The following is a 23,066-nucleotide window of genomic DNA, read 5'->3' as shown; positions in this document are numbered from 1 at the left end:
CCTTAAGCGAGAAACAGGACTTATTTCTGTAAAAGAAACCTAGCCTAACCCTCAGCTTTTTAAGCAGGTTATTGACATGAAGTTTAAAAGTGAGACAATCATCAAGCCAGATACCAAGGTATTTGTAACAGGTAACCACTTCAAGTTTTATTCCTTGCGTAGTTACAATATCTAAAACAGGCTCTGGTGTCTTTTTAGCTTTAGAAAAGAGCATTACCTTGGTTTTCTCAACATTTAAAAGAAGCTTTAGTTCAGAGAGCTGAGTCTGAATAATGTTAAAAACTGCTTGCAATTCAACAACAGCCTCCTTAATGGAGGGACCTGCAGTACATCACGGTATCGTCCGCATACAAATGTAAGGTTGCTCCATCGACATTTTCACCTAAACTGTTGATGTAGATGGAGAATAAAAGTGGACCTAAAACCGAACCTTGAGGAACACCATTAGTAATGTTTAACCACTCAGAAGACATCCCATCAAAGTGAACACATTGGGACCTTTCAGAGAGGTAGTTCACAAACCACCCTACTGCATGGCTGGATATGCCTATGCCTATACTGAGTAGCCTCTGCTTTAAGATGCGATGATCGACGGTGTCAAACGCTTTGGAAAGGTCAATAAATAGAGCTGCACAACTCTGCTTATTATCTAAAAAACTCGCCACATCATTCATTGTGGCAGTGATGGTGCTATGTTGCTTTCTGAAGCCTGACTGATGTTTAGACAGGATGTCATTCGTACATAAAACACCTTTACCTGTTCACTCACTAGGCTTTCAAGAACCTTAGCCAGAACTGATAAGATTGTATAGATACGAGCATGGTTTTATATACTATCATGTTTAATCATGCTTTATGCCGTTCGCCAATACTTGATAAGTATTATACATAAAACACAGGAGGTATGGAAACTAAGAACACCATATGGTAAATTGTACAGCTAATATAACACAACACATGAGTTGTATTTCCTTTAACTGGTGGATATAGAGTTGCTGCGGGGGGGGGGTTGAGATGCACAGGCTTCAGCGGAGACGCTGCGCACAGCTGATCGACAGCTGGGACACAAACCACCAAATACAAAAACATAATTCAGATCCAGTCGTCATGACTCCACTCCGGAGGGATCCCCCGATACTTTCTTACAGTTTCTCATCATGGGGGGGGGGGGGGTCTCCTGTCCCCGGCACAAACACACTGACACACTGCTTAAGGAAGGTTATGTGTATTTTGTCATTAACTTTTTTCGGACCACTTATTTATTTATTTTGGTGACGATCCGACCTCCATGCTGCTACTCTGCATCCACCAAACAATGTGATTTGTCTCCACCTCCCCAAAAGAACCAAAATCTGACACGGTGTGAGATGTCTTTTTTAGCTGTTCTGTCGTCATTTCTTGCAATCTTCTTCATGCAGTCAGTCAAAATGAATATTAATACGGGGCGTTTCTTTGACTATTTATAGGCAAATCCTATGCCGCGTTACGTTAAGCCCGCAAAAGCTGCGCCGCATTTCGAGTTGATTGTGATTTATAAAGGGAAACCGGCGTAGGACGTGCATGCGCAGTGTTTTATAAATCGGAATATTTGTGTGCGTATTTATTTGCTTTGTCCTACGTATGCCACCTTCCCACGTGAATCCTACGCAAAGCTTTATAAATGAGGCCCCAGAACTCAGTAGAATTTGAAACCAATATTAATAAGGGAGGCGTGTGGTGCAGTGGTTAGAGCCTTGGTGTTCGGATCAGGGGAGCACAGGTTCAAACCCCACTGCAGTCAGCATGTCGTTGTGTCCCTGGGCAAGACACTTCACCCCAAATTGCTCCTGTGGGGATTGTCCACAGTATTGAGTATGTAAGTCGCTTTGGATAAAAGCGTCTAACAAGTGTAATGTAATGTAATGTAATAATAATGCATGGCAGTTTTGGGAATTCTTGTCACAGATAATTTTTAATGGGAGGCAAAATATTTAAACACTTCTTCATTTTTAAACTGGCCGGCTACTAATTATTTTATAAATATATTAATGTGTGAGATCTAGGAAATTCAACCAAGATTGACCATACTTAAATGTTTGCTTTCTTTTTCAGAATTCACATGTTTTATTACAAATTGAAACTGAAGGGAAAAACGTCTGCAAGCTTTCTGACCCTCTCTTTCTGACCCCTCTCTTTCCTTAAAGTTAACACCATGGCTCTGACACAGGTCAGGTTAACCCGGGCAGGAAAGCTAACTTCTGCTTTGGGCGATGAGCAAGTACGCTGGGAAGAAAGTGTCACCTTGTTTGAGCAAGAGATCATCAACGTCGTTGGCAATGTCTTCATCGCAGCTGCTTGTGTGGCCTACTATGGAGCGTTCACTTCCCACTACAGACAGCTGGTAGGTGCTCTGTGATGAGGAGATTTAATAAGTAAGGGACAATGTGCAGGGAGGCAGTCTTTAATGAAACTCGTATTGCTTCCGCTAAGAACCAGTACCAATGGCTAGAACTGCAGCGACAACAACGTAACTTAAAATGACCACAGCACTGATCAAGGTGTTCTGTAACTGTCCAAGTCTGTTCACATTTTATTTTTCTTTAACCAGTCTTTAAACAGTGCCAGAACAGTGTGTTCCCTTTAGTGTTTACTTCCTGTCTGTCTTATGTTGATGTATCTGACATCCAGCTCTCTGTCTTTTAACTTATGTTCTTCTCTTGCCCTCTGTTACTTTGCTGGAGACAGTTTGTGCTCTCTACAAATATAAAAAAGAATATATTCAGAAAGTATTCCATGGTGTTTTCTGACAGAGGAAGACTAATGTTTGTTGTCCATAGCTGACGTTAAATTGACTTCTTTCTGCGGATTGATATGACTGCACATAGTCTCTTGATCCTGTTTAGCATTGTTCTGTTCTCCTTACTCCTTAGCAGCATTCTGTTAGCGAGAATTAACAACCTCTGAAATGTCAAAATTGACCAATCATAATCGATTATTCAACCAAGCCGTGTAATAATGAGCTTTGAGAACTACTGTGATATGCAGAATGAACTAGTTTCCGGTACACTGTTAGGTTGTAGTTACCATCATCCACTTTATTTTTATTTTTTTAAATACTGAGGTTACAATAATTATGACAATCATGTCTGTGTAGAAGTGGTAAGCCTTGCTTAGCTTGACGCTTAAAGAGGGGGGGAAACAGCAACCGTCTACAACAAAGCCAAATCTTACTAAACTGTTGGAGGCCAATCTGTTGAATTGTATGTTTTGCTGATATGTATTATAATTGTTCCGCTGCTGTGAGATGAAATTCCCAGAGCAGAGTAGATGTATGGTAATGGCTCTGAATTGATGCTGTTTGTATATTATTAACATTAACAAAACATGACATTTACAAAAACACAAGAGATGCCTTAAACCAATCATCTGTCAAACAAAACTCAGTAGAAAAAAGTGAATTAATGATGTGTGTGTGTGCCCCCTTTCCCCAGCTAATTGACCAGTGGATAATACAGTGCCAGGAACTGAGCATCCCCATCAGTTCCAACTTCAGCCTGATCAACATTCTGGGCGAACCGTTTGTCATCCGCCAGTGGAACGCAGAGGGTCTGCCTCGAGACACCGTCTCTACGGAGAATGGTATCCTGGTGACTGAGGGCCGACGCTGGCCCCTTATGATCGACCCGCAGGATCAGGTGAGCTACAAAACCTGGGCTCAGGGCAGGGTGTTAGTCAATGTTATGTTATGATTGATCAATTAATCAGTGTGATGTGTGATCATCAGTGGAATATAAACATATCAAATGTGTTAATAACTGGGTTACAAAACCCAAGTGGATAATATCTCGACATATTCCTTAGCTTTCGACGTTTTAACCAGAAGTAATCGAGCAGCGGACACTGGTTAGCATGGCGCATTAAGGTATTCAAGTTAACAGATAAATTAATGGGGATGCCAAATGTCGACAGCGAAAGAAAAAAAGGCTTCACACAAAATGTACTCACCGGAGGAGAACAAATGAACCACCTACTCTGTCTATTGGTAAAACTGAACACAGTAACACTCCGTGGCAGAAGCACTCTGGTAGCCACATGTAAATCAATAGTCTTAAAGCATACCCTGCTTTATCAGCTATTTGTGTCACAAGGGGTGAATAAATCAGGACCCACATGCAAGATAAAGGAGGGCAGGCAGATTTGAAAAGTATGAACAAAAAGCTAGCTTTACTAAAAAAAAGATGGTTCCCAAAAACTCAAAGAGCAGGGGCCCAGTCCAATAGTCCATTTAGCTTAGGAACCTTCCTAACCAAGTGAAATGACCCGGAAGTACGTCAGTGGCAGCCATGATAAGTGCCGTTCCATTTCTCCAAATGAAAGGAAAGGAGGTTTCAAACTTCCTTTATAACCTCCTTTAGCTTAGGAACCACTGGACCTCCCTAGCCGAAAGGAGAGGAGAAAATGCTGCCCCACAATGCATTGCAGCCGCAGCATTTGCCGTCACTCAACAGTCGGCCGTTCACGGACACAAACGATAATGGGAGAAATTATATCATGAAAGTTACGGTGCTTATTAAGCATTTTAAAACATATGTGGTAAGTTGCCAAAGTGCTTTGTTTTGAACGTTCATCAGTATTATAATCAAAAAGAGAAATATGAACGTTAGTTTTTACTGAAATGATCAAATAAAGTCAACATTTCACAGTGTTTACTGAGCTGTGTGGGGTTTGTTCAACTTTTAAAAGATGTTTGAATGGTGATGTACACAGTGATAGATGTTAAGGACTAACGTTTATAATAAATACATTTGTATTTATTTTAAGATATTTTCATAGTTCATACAATCATACGTATTGGGATCATTTGTATTAATGTGGACCGGAGGGAGAGGGTGACGAGCAGAAGTTTCACTTTCCTTTTTTATTTCAATTCCAACTTTGGTCATGAAGAATATGTTTCTCTGTTGTCCACGTTCATAAAGCATAAAGCAACAGCATCAGTGCACGGTGCAGAGTCTCTAGATGAGTTTACAGTAGTCCCTCGTTCTTATTAAACATCCATGTTGTAGTCCGCTGTATAGAAAACTGTAGTTTCCATAGTTTCCCCACAGCAGCAGACGCACATTCATGACGTCCGCTGGCGCATCATAAACACGTCGGATAGTGAAAGTGCATTCGGATTCTCTAGTACCACAGTCTCTTCTCCTAAATCCTTTTGAATTCTCCTATCCACTATCCCTTAACCCCGTGACGTTTCACTCAGAGGTCAAGGAATAGGAGATAGGGTTAGAATTTAGGAGCTAATTTTTGGATTATCGGAATGCAACCCAGGCCAGGTAAAACAAAGGGGAAGTTGCCAACAAAACCAGCATGACACAACGAAATCTAACAAAATCTACACCGATCGCAAACGCAGACAGGAAACATGGACAGAAACCTTGAGAAGAAGAACCAGATCAGGGGGGAACGTTCACGGGTACAATGACAAAAGACTGTCAAAGAACACAAACAGGCATATATGGAGACAGGACTAATTCAATTAACAAGACACCGCTGGAGAGGGCAGGAAACAAGGGCTTCAATGAAATCACACACAGGTGTTACAAATCTGGGAAAATTCAAAGGCGGGAAATAAAACAAAAAAAGACCCAAAGAGAAAATACATTTAAACATAAAACGGGAACAGTACACACACAAACCCGGAATAATGGAAACCACACATTGAGACCATACACTTCTTAGGAACATTTTCACTTGAGTGTCAGTTTCTCATAGACTTCTGTACACTATTGAGTGGATTCGCCCGGTGCTGGCCATTAGAAACAATGCAGTTGTAAGGCTCTTTCATATTGGCTTCACTTTTCCGACCCCGGAGGTTGCCCCTTGGACTTAACACATTGGATAAATGGCTGCAGAACAAGCGTAAAGAAAGGCACAAAAAACTCAAAATAGAACTTCCTGTCAGACTCGGTCAGAGACAAAGTCACATAATGGCCCCTGCCCCCAGGACACACGCACACAAAAACACACACACACAGGTCCTGGCTACCATACACAGAAAGGACTCAACCAGCCTCTTTACGTACACAAGCTGGAAATATTGTCACGTCTTCAGTTTTGAGGCCTCAATTTAGCACACTGTTCTGTGCCTTCCTGACCACTGACAAGTCCAATTTACAATCCTGTCACTTTTTTCATCTGCATCCACGTAACTCTCCCTTTTTTCTCTGCTTTACATAGGCAGAGGGATGCAGAAATATTTTTTGACAGAAATAAAACTTTTATGTTTGATTGTGCCTTACATATTCAATGTATGAAATGAATTGTCAATCCCCACAATGTAAAACCCAATCAGAAATAGTATTGCATATCCCTGAGCTACCATCGCTACGATTTCCCTTTATAACATCAAGTGCTGTATTTCATTGTTATTGTATATCAATTATGTAAATACGACATATGTTTCATCACATTGGATAAAGGTTATTGTTTTTTTTTTCTCCCTCAGGCCAACCGATGGATCCGCTCCAAGGAAGCCAAGCATGGTCTTAAGGTGATCAAGCTGACAGACCCAAACTTTCTCCGTACCCTGGAGAATGCCATACGCATGGGCATGCCTGTCCTGCTGGAGGAGGTAGGAACACACAATGACATCATAACCTTTCATTTACTTTTCCTTACTGTTTTACTACGGTTTTATATATGAACTTATGCATGTCATCATGCATATACATTAACTATATTTCTGTTAACTTGCACTATATTCAATTTCAATTGATGTATCATTTATCTTACGGAATTTATTTATATTGTATATTTTTTCTTATTTACTTGCATGATTTAACCTTGTTTGTGTCTACACATGTTATTAGCAGTGTGGCTCTATGTTGTTGTTGTTGTGCACATGATAAATAAAGAATTTGAACTTGAAGCACGTTACATCATAAAGGAAGTGATTTACGGTTATGTAGTATTCAATTATTTTGAGAACCTACACATTTGGTATTCAACTAAATGCACCTGTGAAATGCATAACAAGCTTGTTTTTGGCTGTGTCGGTCCGACGGAAACTATAAAATAAAGATCTAAAAGCCTGTTTGTCGGAGCAGATCGGCCGGACGACCACTGCATGTTGCTGCTGGTGATTGTGGTACTGACCTCCTCTGATTGGGCTGTCGGACAGAGCAGTGACAACCTTATTTATACAAAGTGTGAGAGCAAGAGTCTTCCGGTTGGTGCTCACTGCAAATAAAAAAGTATTTATAGTAGCACAAACAGAAAATAAAATCCACGCTAGTCTGTTTACAACAGTGGCGATACGTTGTTGACATATCGTTAAAACCAAAAACGATAAAAAGCACTGGGAGTGTTTTCTTGATGAGACGCTGGGATGAGGCCATTATTGGGCATAATTGTTGCATACCGTATATGTGTGAGTCCGGCCTTTGTTGAATTATTCTATTGTGTGTATGTATAGATAAAGGAGACCGTAGATCCAGCTTTGGAGCCCATCTTGTTGAAGCAGACATTTGTGGCTGGCGGACGGACTTTGATCCGACTCGGAGACTCCGATATCGACTACGACAAAAACTTCAGGTTCTATATGACCACCAAGATGGCCAACCCGCACTTCTTACCAGAGGTAAGGACGTGCACACACACTCCTGTTAACCTCCACATTAGGTTCACCATCATCAGTACATCAGAGACACGCCAGTTCACTATGGACACCAACACACCAGCTGCCTGCCCCAAACACTACAGCTGATATTTATAGGCGTGTAAACCACATGTTTAAGAGAAACAGACACACAAAATAACCTTTTTGCCCTGGTACAATTAGTGCTTGACTTCCTGTAATGGCATCGACTATTAAGGCATTGTTTTATTCAACGGCGGCCCAAGAGAGCAGCAACAACACATGAATGTAAGCTTTTATTCCAGTGTTGATTCAAAGCTGCATAACGTGGAGGCGGTTACTTACTGTAGACAACCGGAACCCACTCCACTGTTCCATTGTCGTTTTGTTGCCAGATACATGAAAGATTTAAAGTGAAATGGCAGGTTTTGGAACATAATTGATGCTTTGGGCGCATGCAGAGTTGTGGCGGTTTGAGTTTCACTTTGTGTGTGTTCTTGTTTGTGTGTGTTCCTGTTTCCCTTTAGGTGTGCATTAAAGTTACAATTATCAACTTCACTGTGACCACGTCTGGCTTGGAGGATCAACTGCTTAGGTACACACAAGCAGCATGAACACATATGGAGAAAAATATGTGTCAGGCAAGACTTTAGAGAATTGAGCTAAAGTATTCTGGCGCACATATTTAAAGGGGCCCTATTACGTTTTGGGGGGTTTTCCCTTTCCTGTGCATGTAAATGGTCTGCAAAGGCTAAAATCCCAAAGTTGCCTTCAGAAGGAGTTTCTCGCCAAAACACTCCCCCCCTGCATGAAACACCTCCATTGGACTCCTTTGTTTACTCCCTTAACATTATGACATTACTATCTAACATTCGCGCTTATATTGGCTAGCGCTCAAACACATTATACATGATAGGCCAAGGGGCGGGACATCACTAAGCGGTGGGTTGACCAATCACATTTGGACAGAGGGGAAAATGAGGAGCACTATGTGAACATTAAAGCATGTCAAAATGTCACAGTAAAATGACAAAATACAAATATCAACCTGAAAATGTGCATAACATGTAATCTTTCAAAACTGGATAGGCCTACAATTCAACCCAGTCTCATGGCATTTAGTGTTCACCAACACGATTTTTAATCTATTGATTCGTGTTCACCAACAAGATTTTCCCCTTTTTTTCGTGTTGCACAGCACGATTTTAAAAGCAATACTACTATTGGTAATGTGTTTCGTGCCTGCAGCACGTCTTTTTCTCCGGTCAGGTCGTGGAAGACCGGAAGCTGTGTGGTTCATAAAAACATGTTCTTACTCAATATCAAGCCACAATTATTGCTTTTATTTTAAATCGTATAATTTCGGACTTTTGTTGCCGTCTGTGAGGTAAATAAATGGGGCTCAGAGCCTCAGGATACTGAAATCTGTATTTTTAAAATCTTTTTTTCCTTCTAATTTGTTATTCTTTTCAAAATAACACACTGTTATTTACTCACCAATAACACACAATGATCCTTGCTTTTATTTATTGGTTTGATTCCATAATCTCTGGCTTTTTTGGCGTCCGTCAGGAACTGAATTTCAAAATAAAAATAACCGGAAACAGACGTAGGCATTTCGAGCGATTACCCAAGATCCTCAGCTATGGTTTAAGCTCGCTGATTGGATGTTTTAGCCGCAATGCATGCTGGGATTTGGTGTTTATATGATATGAAATCCGGAAAACATTTTAAAAGAATAAAATAATACTTAATTCCGAGTGTTCTTGCTTTTCTCTTTGAAAGTCATCATATAACGGCATTGTAATACACGGTTCGGCTGCATTACATATTACAGATCTGCCGTAGTTCTTTATTTATAGAGCCCTGATGAGAAGACCTTTGGAAAAACTGGAAGAAATGCCGCCGAAACTGAATACTTGACGTGATTCATAAATATATCAACAATTAAATAACATCTTCAATTTCTCTTCACACAATACGTCTCCTTGCAGTATCAACACTAATTCGGCTGACTTTTACATTTGATCTAATTCGTAGATAGGTTATATTTACACCATAACGGTGCACAGCTGATATAAAAGGACTGTAGTTTTTAAAGATATTACTGATTTTCTTTGAATATAAGAATGTAAATACTGAGACTGAAATAGTATAGCAATATGCTGTACAATTATGTGAAAGCATGAATAAAACTACACATCTTCAGATGTTGTACATACATAAGTGTCCTACACTAATAATACAAAGTTATTATGGCTGTGTGTACCTTGTGTGCACCGCCTAGTGGTTAAAGCACGTTATTGAATTATTGTTTTTATGTGTTATATTTGATTAAAAAAATATTTAGAGTACATACTTTCATAGGGGGAAAGTAGAAGGTCTGTGATAGAAATATAGAGTATCAAAAATCAAGAAGATACTATAAGTGATCTCTACAATAAAACAGTTTAGTGCAGGATGTACAAAGATATTAATAGGAGGATGTGCAAAACAGAAAAACTAATTAACCTTTATTTAAACATTAAATAATACTTTAGATTAAGGTCTTCTTTTAAATAAGAAAACAACTTTGGGGGTATCTATCTACAGATAAATATTAAGCCTGACAAAGTACTTAACGTCTAATATATTGCTTTCCTGCAATGTTAACTATGTTGAAGCACTTATTTTAACTGATATTATGTAAGGGAAACTTCTGTGTAGCAGTGCAGTGGGAGTCACCGACTCAGGAAGGAGACACGGTAGAGCAGGAGCTTTGATGTCAAACACTGGTGGTTTATTACGAGTTTCGGCCGGAGAATTCACATCACAAGTCACAGCAGTCACGGTGAGACTGCACGGGTGGGTTGCCACGTCAATTCTAAAGAACTCTACCTCAGACCCATGTATTTAGCTAGTTCTGAGAGCATCATCAACATGCTGCATAACAAGATAAAATCATAACACCTCTATCAGCTGACGCCAACAGGCAGGAACATAGAATCATAACACCTCTATCAGCTGACGCCAACAGGCAGGAACAGGGAGACAGAACACTGAGAGCACAGCAGCCAAGGTTACGAGGTGCGTGTGCTCAGTCATGACAGTTTGAACTGATAAACTGGGTCAAAGTTATGGGCCTTGGAAAATATTCCACAACATATTATACATATGAATTATACTCTTATGTATGTAGATAGTATAAGAAATGTGCAGAATATGACAGTTTAATGGTGGAGGTACACACATATTGATAGATGTCTTGTAATGCACTGTTGAGGAACCTGTGACCCAAGTGTTTCATTCATTGCATAACTACACCGTAGTTGTGTATATGATATGTCAATACACCTTAGAAAATCTTGAAATCTTGAAAGGGATGTACAAAATAGCCATAATATACAGTCTTTAATTAACTATTAGTAGAGAATAACGAGTAATGAATATACTTTATTACTCGTTTCCATTCATGTCAATTGCAGATACATGTTTAGACTTCTCAAGCACCAACTATCAAATATCTCTCCTGATTGTTGGCACTTGACAATCACCTTACCTGCATTTTACTCAGGTGTAACTAAAGTCTGATTTAAGGGTTGTTTATAATTCACATCATTAATCAGAATCTGCAAAGTAACTCAAATAAATGTAGTGGAGTCAAAATACCAGGTTAACCTCTGAATTGTAGTGGAGTATAATTACAAAGTAACAATGAGCTGTCATGTGGGTATATATTAATGCTGCGCATTATGGACACAAGCGATTTTCACCCATTTATTAATTATATGTTTTACATTTGATAACACCAATGTGTTTAATACTGGCAACTTCTAATTGTGGGAAAAACGAAAACGTTCAGTAGAGACGTCCCATAGAACATTTTGCGAAACACAATAGCCAGCATGTGTAGTTCTGGGGGGGCGTTCGATTCCAGTTTTGGATAGTCTGGCGTGGTTTCGTTCCATTTCACACAGCTGTTTGACGCTCGTAGCTTGAAGATGAATCACGGGGACTGTAGTCCTAAACGATAGCTGGGGATTATGGGTAGTGTAGTGTCTTCGGCCATCCTAAACTCCTTGAGGCCTACGTCTGTTTCCGGTTATTTTTATTTTGAAATTCAGTTCCTGACGGACGCCAAAAAAGCCCGAGATTATGGAATTAAACCAATAAATAAAAGCAAGGATAATTGTGTGTTATTGGTGAGTAAATAACAGTGTGTTATTTTGAAAAGAATAACAAATTAGAAGGAAAAACAGATTTAAAAAATACAGATTTCCGTATTCTGAGGCTCTGAGCCCCATTTATTTTCCTCACAGACGGCAACAAAAGTCCGAAATTATACGATTTAAAATAAAAGCAATAATTGTGGCTTGATATTGAGAAAGAACATGTTTTTATGAACCGGAGAAAAAGACGTGCTGCAGGCACGAAGCATACTACCAATATAAATACATTGCTTTTAAAATCGTGCTGTGCAACACGAAAAAAAGGGGAAAATCGTTTTGGTGAACACGAATCAATAGATTAAAAATCGTGTTGGTGAACACGAAATGCCATGAGACTGGGTTGTACAATTTGTCGTGATACGGTTGAAGCTTAACAACCTCTTAATTAATTATATGTAAAAAGAATGTTGCATCCATCCACAACTAGATTTACAAACTTTTTTCAACTCTGTTTCTTAATGACTATTTGCATGTTGCACTTAATGCATCTTGATGGCAGTCTTTTTTAGCTATAGTTATATCATGTAAGCTCACATGAGTTTCCCTCCTCAGTGATGTGGTGCGTCTGGAGAGTCCACATCTGGAGGAACAGAGGAACGAGCTGATTGTGCGCATCAACGCCGACCGCAATCAACTAAAGGATATCGAAGACCGCATCCTGAAGCTTCTCTTCAACTCTGAGGGGAACATACTGGACAATGAGGAGCTAGTTCAGACGCTCCAGGAGTCAAAGGTGAATCCTTGAACAGGCAAAAGTTATTTTGATATATTTATTTCTTTGGCAGGGAAAATGCACAGTAATGAACACCTAAAACATTCAAATGTGTCAAGCGTAACAGTGCCAGCTTTGAGCTCATTTCCATCCGCAGTCCCTCACATAAAACATATACATATACACATTACATATTGTCCAAATTAGTTTCTCTCCTTTTCGTCTACAACATTTATTCTACTCTTGTTCTGATGTGTTTTTCTGTCTCCTCAGGTCACATCAGAGACCATAAAGCATCGATTGGAGGAGGCGGAGGCCACTGAGCTTATGATCAACTCTGCAAGAGAGCGTTACCGACCCGTGGCCACCCGAGGCTCAATCTTGTACTTTGTTATTGCCAGTCTCTCTGAGATCGATCCAATGTACCAATTCTCCCTCAAGTACTTCAAACAGGTAACAGAGAGTTGGCAGTTTTTACTTTACAAACCTTTTTCTAGGGAATACAATACGAAAAGACTCCAAGCACCGATAATTTTCTTTCAATATCTTTTTGTTCTGTTCTTTATGTTATATTCTCCCTCCACCCTCAGCTCTTTAACTCCACCATCGAGACGTCAGAGAAGTGCAGCGTGTTAGAAGAGCGTCTTCAGATCCTACTCGACCAGATCCTGCTCAACTCGTACATCAACGTGTCCCGCGGCCTCTTCGAGAAGCACAAGCTCATCTACAGCTTCATGTTGTGCGTTGAGATCATGAGGCAGCGCGGCGAGATTTCCGATGTCGAGTGGCAGTACTTCCTGAAAGGGACTTCCTCTTTGGAAAAGGTAAGATTAAGTCAAAAACAATCATGCTGGTAAATTGCTTGTGTCAGATTAGCGTTGAAGCTAATCTATTGCTATAACCAAGAGGACAGTATTCCCAACATAATTACTGAGAGGGAATAAAACACAGCCATACGATTAGCTGTGGGAACTAGCTGAGAGAAAATGTGTGTATTTATCCATATTTATAGTTCAGTCATTACCAGGCCACGTTCAAAGTCACCTTTCTTCCCAATTCCGATGCTCTGTTTGAACTTCACCAAATCGTCTTGACCATGTCTACATGCCTAAATGCATTGAGTCGCTGCTATGTGATTGGCTGTTTAGATATTGGCATTAACGAGCAGTTGAACAGGTGTACCTGATAAAGTGGCCAGTGAGTGTAGGTTTTTGTGCATGTAAATGGTCTGCAAAGGCTAAAATACCAAAGTTCCAGCCAGTGACATCACTATGAAACAAGCACACTTGTATTGGCTAGTGGACCAACACTTACATGATAGCCTAAGGAGCGGGACATTAGTGTATAATAATAGGGCCCTTTAAGATAAATCGATTTGAATTCCCGTAGAGAAATCCAGGTGTCATTGCACCAACAGCAATAGGAGTGAAACACAATATAGAACAGATGGAGTTCACACATAAGAAAATCAATAAAACTAAAAAAGAAAAAACATGTCTGTTAAAATAAAAATTACAAAAATAAGAATTAGAAAATAGGCAAAAGACAGAGTTTACATATATGCAGAATGAGTGAAGATGAATGTGAATACATATATATAAATGTCTATATGCAAATGGAGGTGCAAATCTGAAGTAGGTGCATGCAGTTCACGTCTTTTGTATGTATAGTGCAGGATCTTAAAGGTTTTTAAGTGTACACCATGCAGCCTAATGGACACTGGCACAAAGGTGCAACACTACAATACTACTATAATAACTTCAACTGGCTAGCGCTCGCATTAGAACAACTCTGTAAGTGGTATTGTTTCAACAAGCTGCAGAGTTATTGACGAACAGCTGAATAGCTTAGATTTGAAAACTCATGCCAGAACAAGTAGTAAGGTATGAGGCTCAATTGCTTCGAGGAATATTGAGATAACATTCTATTTTAAACTGTTTTAAAAGTCGTATTTTTTGGGCTTCTGGGCATTATTTCCATTAAAGGGGAAAATAGAGAAATGTGTTACAATTTGTTGGCTGGATCCTCTTGACTAAAGATAAACAAGGTGCCGTTTTATTTTCCCTTTTTAAACCCCCAGGTTGGCCTGTCAAATATATCTTCATGCCCTCCCACCAGAGTCCTGCACAGGTCTGATTTTCAAGACCCGCTCCCGCCCCGCACCCGCGACGTGCAATACCGAACCCGCCCCGCTACCCGCACACATTGCCAATTAGTTCCGCGACCCGACCCGTCGGCACAAGATCCGCAACCCGACCCGAACCCGCATATATATGAGCAGTGAAAACGTGCTCATATATATGCTTCACCTCAGCCATTTCGAATGTGGCGCGCACAGTAGCAGATTGATGCGCTGCAGAGGTTATGATTATGCAGGGGAGAGGTCTGAGGATTTTAAACATTAAACTAAATTATTATTATTTTAATATATTTATTATGCAATACCCGCGACCCGACCCGCATCATCTTTGTTTTACCCAGAACCGAACCCGGAAAAAAGCATTTGAAAAAATACCACCCGCGAATCACCTTTTTTGCGGGTCACCGACCCGATGCAGGACTCTGCCTCCCACACTTGTGTTTGGATTGAATGGATAGTCTTTTGTCACAAAGTGGCATTCAGGCTTTCACTCTCTCTTGGCCAGCGTATTACAGAGAAACAGCTTGATGGAAAAGAAACACAGTAAGTGAAATATCTGTGAGAAAAGATAAGAAAAGGAGAGTATCTCTGTGTCGCAGCTGTCTGTGCAACCTCTGTGTAGCATGCTGATAGACCTCAAGGAATCAATGAAAAAAACATTGTAACCGAAGTCAGACCTGACACCTTCAGAAAGGCTATATGAGGTCATCTGTACTGAATTGCCTTTAGACGTGACAATAGTCCAACTCCTTAGCATTTGAATGGTTTCTTTGAATAATCTCCCTTTTTTCTCTATACATGTTATTTTTGATCTTACTTTAAAACCCCCAGTGGATCAGATGAGTGTGCATTTGAGGCAAAGAATACGGTGGCCGGCAGGTGCATACGCGCTGCAATGGACCAAACCACTTTAGTACAGCGGATAAGCACAACAATTGTGCATTTTATGAGAAAAGCATGACATTTCTAGCATAGTTAGTGCATACCATAAGGTTTATCAGATGTGGAGGGAAGTCAGATTTGACCTGTGAGGACCGTGAGAGGTCAAATCCAAGATAGCCGCCAGTCTCTCGGGTTAAATGTTCAAACACGCTTAATTTTGGAACCAAACATTGTAGAAAAACATTTAAGGTGTCATATCCAACTAAATTAGGGATGCCCAATCATTTGGTGATACTTTTGAGATCGCCAGAATTCACGAAAAGGCATTTAGGTGAAGATAAAGGTAGAAATTGACCAAAAATAAGCTGTCAATCAGTTGAAATTTGCAAAATTGCAAATTATTTATCGTGTATGTGTGCTGGTGGCAGATGTGGCGCAGTTATGTATTGTGTATATCCATGCTTCAACTAACTGTGTATAGATGCATTCTCTGTAGAGTTCTATGTTTTCTTGAGCCATACAGGTAAATAAATCCTGGATAATTATAGCTTATGGTCCCGATTTACCAATGATATCAACTTATCATCAGCTAGATAAATGACATCAAAGAAACAGTCAAATCAAAGATGGCCGCCAGTCCGCTGTGTTTAATGTCCACGTCTTTTTAAATTTTGGAACCAAACGATGTAGAAAATAATTTAAGGTGTCATTTCCAACTGAATTGGACAAGGACAAGGTAGACATTTAACAAAAAATAAGCTCAGGTCAGGGTGGCTCTTCCACCAAGTCAGTGACACCTCTGCCATCAGCCTACACAATTGTGCCACCAGCAGCCCTAAAGACAAAGGTCTTCAGTGCGCCGGCTGTACAAGGTCCTGTGAGACCTCCCAACCTCTTGACTGCTGCAGCTGCCAAAGAAGATGTGTATGCATGGCTCAGCAAAGTCAAGACAGCTGTTGAAAAGTCTACCATGGATGGCTGGATATCGTGGTCTGCCTACTAGTGTTCATTTCGTTGACTATGACAAAATATGTTCGTCAACGATCTTTTTTTCCATGACGAAAACGAGACGATGACGAGACGGCACCGACGGCAGTAAACAATAACTGTAACGAAATCATCATGCAATATCGTTGACGAAAAGTGACGAGATGAAAATGTAGTTTACTAAATAAAAACTATGCCAAAATCTCTCTTTACCTTCGTTGACGAAAAATGAGGAGACGAAATATTATCAAAGATAACGTTACATCTCTGATAGTCAGTTTTTCTCCCAGCAGTTCCATTTCCGGTGCTGCGGCAGGGCAGCAGCTGTGTGTGTGTGCTGCGCGCGGCGGTACATTTGAATTACACCGGGCAGCGGCACACTGTGAACTGTCAGGAAGACTCGGGTCTAACTCATGGTCTAACTAACCTTATTTAACAGAAAATAAAATGGCAACAACAGGGCTTGGGAGCAGTGGTCGCACTCGCGTTAACCGAATACCCCCCCGTCAGCGCGAGTGAGTGATAAATTGTGCACTCGACGGGTAATAATGGATTATGACGGAAATGTTACAATCCTGTCCGTCAAAATGACTGACACCGAAAAAGTCTAAAGCCACCACTGCTTGGGAGAAAGAAACGATGTGATATTTGGGCCCATTTTCGCTACAATGAGGTGGAGAAAAAAAGCGAATGCATTGTTTCATCAGAAGGGATGCAATGTGGCCATTACACAGCTGGTAAAAACACCACAAACCTGACCAGATACTCTCTGCAAAGCTGCTTTCTTAATCATTCAACCTGTGTTTTTCATCAAATAAGGACAAGATATAATCTTATTTATTTATATATACTAAAATGACAAATTATTGGTTTTGACTGAAATGTTCTATATAATCTGATGACTAAAAAAGACTCAACAGTTTTCATTTACAAAAAGTAGACTAAAATGCTCAGACTTTTAGTCGACTAAATCTTGACTAAAATAGTTATTGTTTTAGTCGACTAAAATAAGACTAAAATGCTCAGACTTTTAGTCGACTAAAACTTGACTAAATAAAAACAGGATGAAGGTGACTAAATATGACTAAAACTAAAAAGGAAATTTAACACAGGACTAAGACTAAAACTAAATAAAAAAATAGCTGACGAAATTAACACTACTGCCTACCACGCTGATGCGCACCAAGCTGTCATCCCACCTGCAGCAATAACCGCACTATTGCCTCTGTTTCTTGACAATGCACACTCAGTGGCAATGATACGTCACTCCATGGACATCGTCAAGGCAGCAGTTCAGCACGTGAACCCTGGTCAGATTCCTGTCCTTGCAGCTGACCAACCACTGTATGTTCTTGCTAAGGAAGTCCAGTGGACCTGGCCAACCACTTATGGAGAGGATCACTTTGTGATCATGTCTTGTCATTCATGGAATCCCTGACACAGATCATGCCCTGGATGTTTGCCATAGATCACACACAATACTCCAGATGGCTTTCCGTACACATCCGTGACATGATGACTCTCCCTGAAAAACATCCACATGTCCTAGCAGAATTCAAGTATGGACATTTTGTGGTGCACAAAACCAGCAACAAGTTCTCTGCCATGGCACTCGACCAGTGCCATGAGCAGAACAATGCAATGGTGAAAGGTTCTGGTGGGGCTATTGGACTGACTGGCAATCCAGGAGCACTTAGACACTGGATGGTAGCAGGGCCAGAAATGTCCAGGATCACTACAGAGTTTGAGCAACAGCATAGTGCTAGTGACACTGGGCACCGTCATCATGACCAGCAACCTGGCGTACAAGCAGCATTTCTGAAGGAAGTTAAAGCACTTGTGACAGTGCTGGAAGAGATGGGAAATCCATTCCTAGAACACAGCCAAGATTTACTAGTCATTGACACAAGGGACATCATGGACTTCAAAGTGGCTGAAACTGTGAAAAGGATCGAGACCCTTGGTGAGGAGCAGTACACTACGTTTGTGAAAGAGAGGCTAGAACAGTGTACAACACCTGTCACACAAACACTTCCAAAGAACAAGTTGCCACTGTTCAGTAGGCCACCGGTCAAGATGAAGTCGAAACAAAAGGCACAGCTTTCAGCACTGAAGAGTGACTGTGGTCTCTTTTCGAGGCTGTACATCTCCTGTCAAACACGAGATGGAGACATTGACAATTTCTTCTCCCATGAAAACCAGGGATCCTCTCCAGCTTTGTCAACTGGAGGCAACATTCGGATTGGGGTTAAATCAGATCTACTTCCCTGCCTAGAATCAGATCTGCTTGAAAACAGTAGTGTACCTATGGCTGATGCAACAATTTTCGATGGTGCAGCTGTGGTTCAAATGTTAAATCCTGGAACATCAAGAACATTTCAAGAGTATGGAGATAGAGTGTTTACACCATACATCTCTGCTCAACTTGAGAAAAGCAGCCGCATTGACCTTGTCTGGGATATATACCTACCTGCCTACTGAGATCCAACATCTAGTTTCAGGCGGCCTGTGGAACTGCCAGTCAGCTGTTCCTAAGGCTGACTTCATCTCTGGCTACGCTTCCCTGCAGTCTCTGGATTTCCTTGCTCTCACTGAGACGTGGATTACTCCATCCAACACATCCACCCCAGCAGCTCTCTCCACAGCATATTCCTTCTCCCATACACCCAAACCCACTGGCAGAGGAGGTGGCACTGGTCTCCTGCTCTCTCCCAAATTGAGCTTTTCCCTCTTCAAGCTACCTAACTTCACTCCTTCCACCTTTGAATTCCATGCCGTCACAGTAACCCATCCTATACAATTAACCATTGTTGTTCTCTACCGTCCACCAGGCGCCTTGGGGGACTTCTTGGAGGAATTAGATCATCTCCTCTCACACATCCCTGAAACTGGTCCTCCCGCTGTACTTCTCGGAGACTTCAACCTCCAGACAGGGAAGATAGACGAACTAACATCTCTGTTAACCGCCTTTGCTTTCTCACTGTCTCCGTCCCCACCAACTCATAAAGCTGGCAATGTCCTTGATCTCATATTCTCAAGGAACTGTACTACTTCTAACCTCTCTGTAAACCCGCTCCACACATCCGATCACTTCTTCATTTCATTCTCTCTACCCCTTTCCAAACATAACAAACTAATCTCTTCTCATCCTGCACCTGTCCGCCGTAACCTTCGTTCCCTCTCCCCCTCTACCTTTGCCTCGTCGGTGCTCTCAGCCCTCCCTTCCTCGGACTCGTTCCAACTACTACCTCCAAACTCTGCTGCAGAAACTCTCCTCTCTACTCTCTCATCCTCTCTGGACTCTCTCTGTCCTCTCACATCTCGGCAGGCTCGTCAGTCCCCTCCTGCTCCCTGGCTAAATGATGCACTGCGTGCTAATAGAACCGTCCTTCGGGCAGCAGAGCGGAAATGGTGGAAATCCAAACACCGTGACGACCTCCTAAACTATCAGGCTCTCCTCTCCTCTTTCTCTGCTTCGATCTCTCAGGCAAAAAGCACTTTCTTTCAAGATAAGATCCAATCTTCCTATTCAAATCCCAAAAAACTATTTTCCATCTTCTCCTCCCTCCTGGACCCCCCCAAAGCCCCTTCCCCCTCCTCCCTTCTGTCAAGCGACTTTGTTAACCACTTTGAAAAAAGGGTTAATGATATTCGCTCTTCTTTTTCTGACTCACCTCTACTCATCGCTGGGTCACCAGACCCTCCTTTCACCCACACACTAACCTCCTTTTCCCCTCTCTCTCCAAGTGAGGTTCTTACCCTCATTACCTCTGCCCGCCCTACCACCTGTCCTCTGGACCCTATCCATTCAAACCTCCTTCAGACTATCGCTCCTGATATTCTACCGTTTCTCACCCATTTCATCAACACTTCTCTAACTTCTGGTCACTTTCCAAACAGTCTCAAGGAGGCAAGAGTAAACCCTCTCCTAAAGAAACCCACTCTCAACCCGTCTGATGTTATAAACTACAGGCCTGTCTCTCTCCTCCCGTTCCTTTCTAAAACACTTGAACGCGCTGTCTTTAAACAACTCTCCTGCTATCTCCATCAGAACAACCTTCTGGATCCGCACCAGTCTGGTTTCAAGGCAGGTCACTCCACAGAAACTGCCCTCCTTGCTGTCACTGAGGAACTGCACACTGCTAAAGCAACCTCCCTCTCCTCTGTCATCATCCTTTTGGACCTGTCTGCTGCATTCGACATGGTGAATCATCAGATCCTCCTTCGCACTCTCCAAGAACTTGGAGTTTCAGGCTCTGCACTTTCCCTCCTCACCTCATACCTCAAAGACCGCACCTACAGGGTTACTTGGAGAGGGTCCGAGTCCGACCCTTGTCAATTAACTACAGGGGTCCCTCAGGGCTCTGTTCTTGGTCCCCTCCTCTTCTCCTTGTACACAAACTCGCTCGGATCAGTCATTAGCCCGCATGGTTTTTCATACCACTGCTACGCTGACGACACCCAATTAATTCTGTCCTTTCCCCGCTCAGAGATCCAGGTCGTCGCACGCATCTCTGCTTGTCTAGCTGACATCTCTCAGTGGATGTCTGATATCACCTCAAGCTCAACCTTGACAAGACTGAACTGCTTTTCCTTCCAGGAAAAGATTGTCCCACTCTTGACCTAACAATCAACATCGGCACCTCTGTTGTTTCCCGACTCAGACTGCAAGGAATCTTGGTGTGACCCCAGATAACAACCTGTCCTTCACTGCAAACATCGCTGCTACAACCCGCTGCTGCAGATACACGCTTTACAACATCAGGAGGATGCGTCCCCAGCTGACTCAGAAAGCGACGCAGGTTCTGGTCCAGGCTCTCGTCATCTCACGCCTAGACTACTGCAACTCCCTCCTGGCTGGTCTACCTGCATGTGCCATCCGACCTCTGCAGCTCATCCAGAATGCAGCTGCTCGCCTGGTCTTCAACCTTCCTAAATTCTCCCACACCACGCCGCTCCTCCGCTGCCTTCACTGGCTTCCGATAACTGCTAGAATCCACTTCAAGACAATGGTACTTGCGTACCATGCTGCGAATGGATCTGGCCCTTCCTACATCCAGGACATGGTTAAACCGTACACCCCAGCACGTGCACTCCGCTCTGCATCAACCAAACGGCTCGCTGCACCCTCGCTGCGAAGGGGACCCAAGTTCCCATCAGCAAAAACACGTGGGTTTGCTATCCTGGCTCCAAAATGGTGGAATGAGCTCCCCATTGACATCAGGACAGCAGATAGCTTACACACCTTCCGGCGCAGACTGAAAACTCATCTCTTTCGACTCCACTTCGAGCGATAGAACTATTAACAAAGCACTTATATACTAATAAAGGACTGGCTTATCTAAAGCCAGTTGAGTAGCACTTGAAATGTTTTTGCTCTATGAAGCCTGATGTACTTATATGATTCTGTTTTCTTCAAGTTTGTATTTTGTTGGTCGAACGCACTTATTGTAAGTCGCTTTGGATAAAAGCGTCAGCTAAATGCAATGTAATGTAATGTAATGCCAGCCTGAAAGCCTCAACCAGACAAAAGAGGGGAAAGGGCATCAGGAAAAGGGTGGCTCCTTCTACTGTGATGCCAAAGAACTGGAAGGACTTTCTTCGATGCGATGAGAACAAAACCGACATGTTTGCTTTCCTGTCTCGCAGAGTTGTTCATCTTCCTCTCGCAGAGGGCAAGGAACTGTATGCAACAGATGGAAGTGGAGTCCTCTGCTCTCCTGCTGAGTCTTACTTAGCCTGCCTTGCCCCGTGTTCTCAAGAGGAGGCCAACACTCATCTACTTCTGCATGTGGCAGATGCTGTGCAAAAGGGGTGTAAGAAGGTGACCATACGTACAGTTGATACCGATGTGGTGGTACTGGCTGTGGCTTCATTCAGCAAAATAGCTCCTGATGAGCTGTGGGTTGCCTTTGGTGTTGGATCAAGCTTTCACTACATAGCTGTTCATTAAATTGTTGCGACAATGAATCCAACAAAGTGTCTGACTCTCCCAGTCCTTCACGCTTTCACTGGGTGTGACACTGTCTCTGCCTTCGCTGGCAGAGGGAAGAAGACTGCCTGGGAAACGTGGAAGTCTTTCCCAGAGGTGACTGGTGCTTTCAATTAACTCATATGCATGCCAAGTGAGGTCAGTGAAGGATCAATGTTACTGCTGGAGAGATTTGTGGTGCTGATGTACGACCGAACCAGTGAGAGCATGGAGGTGAATGAAGCCAGGAAACAGCTCTTCACACAGAAGTCTAGATCTCTAGAGAACATTCCTCCAACCCAGGCAGCACTGAAGCAGCACATCAAGCACACTTGCTACCAGGCCAACTGTTGGAACCAGGCATTGGTCCTGGATCCAGAGATGCCAGAGCCGTCTGACTGGGGCTGGACAGAGGAAACAACTGGGTGGCAGCCACTTTGGACCACTCTACCTGAAGCATCAAAATCGTGCCATGAATTGATCCACTGTCGCTGCCAGAAAGGGTGCACTGGACGATGCAAGTGTGCCAAAGCTGCACTGAAGTGCACTGC

General features: G+C 42.1%; 1 protein-coding gene across 5 annotated transcripts in view; it reads left to right on the top strand.

The window, feature by feature from the left end:
• dnah6 (dynein, axonemal, heavy chain 6) overlaps positions 1–23,066 on the top strand; it is a 131,750-nt gene that overhangs the window by 83,318 nt on the left and 25,366 nt on the right. For all 5 annotated transcript variants that reach the window (XR_004567699.1, XR_004567700.1, XM_034202425.1 and 2 more), the window contains exons 59-66: positions 2,184–2,380; positions 3,471–3,674; positions 6,485–6,610; positions 7,454–7,618; positions 8,143–8,210; positions 12,376–12,556; positions 12,809–12,988; positions 13,126–13,359. Coding sequence is in view for 3 of the 5 variants with exons in the window: in XM_034202425.1 (XP_034058316.1) it covers positions 2,184–2,380; positions 3,471–3,674; positions 6,485–6,610; positions 7,454–7,618; positions 8,143–8,210; positions 12,376–12,556; positions 12,809–12,988; positions 13,126–13,359 (1,355 nt within the window). In the remaining 2 variants the exon portion in view is untranslated. The remainder of the gene's footprint in view (positions 1–2,183; positions 2,381–3,470; positions 3,675–6,484; positions 6,611–7,453; positions 7,619–8,142; positions 8,211–12,375; positions 12,557–12,808; positions 12,989–13,125; positions 13,360–23,066) is intronic.

Source organism: Gymnodraco acuticeps, unplaced genomic scaffold (assembly GCF_902827175.1).
Source record: "Gymnodraco acuticeps unplaced genomic scaffold, fGymAcu1.1, whole genome shotgun sequence".
NCBI classification, from domain to species: domain Eukaryota; kingdom Metazoa; phylum Chordata; class Actinopteri; order Perciformes; family Bathydraconidae; genus Gymnodraco; species Gymnodraco acuticeps.
This window is presented reverse-complemented; position numbering and strand designations above follow the sequence as displayed.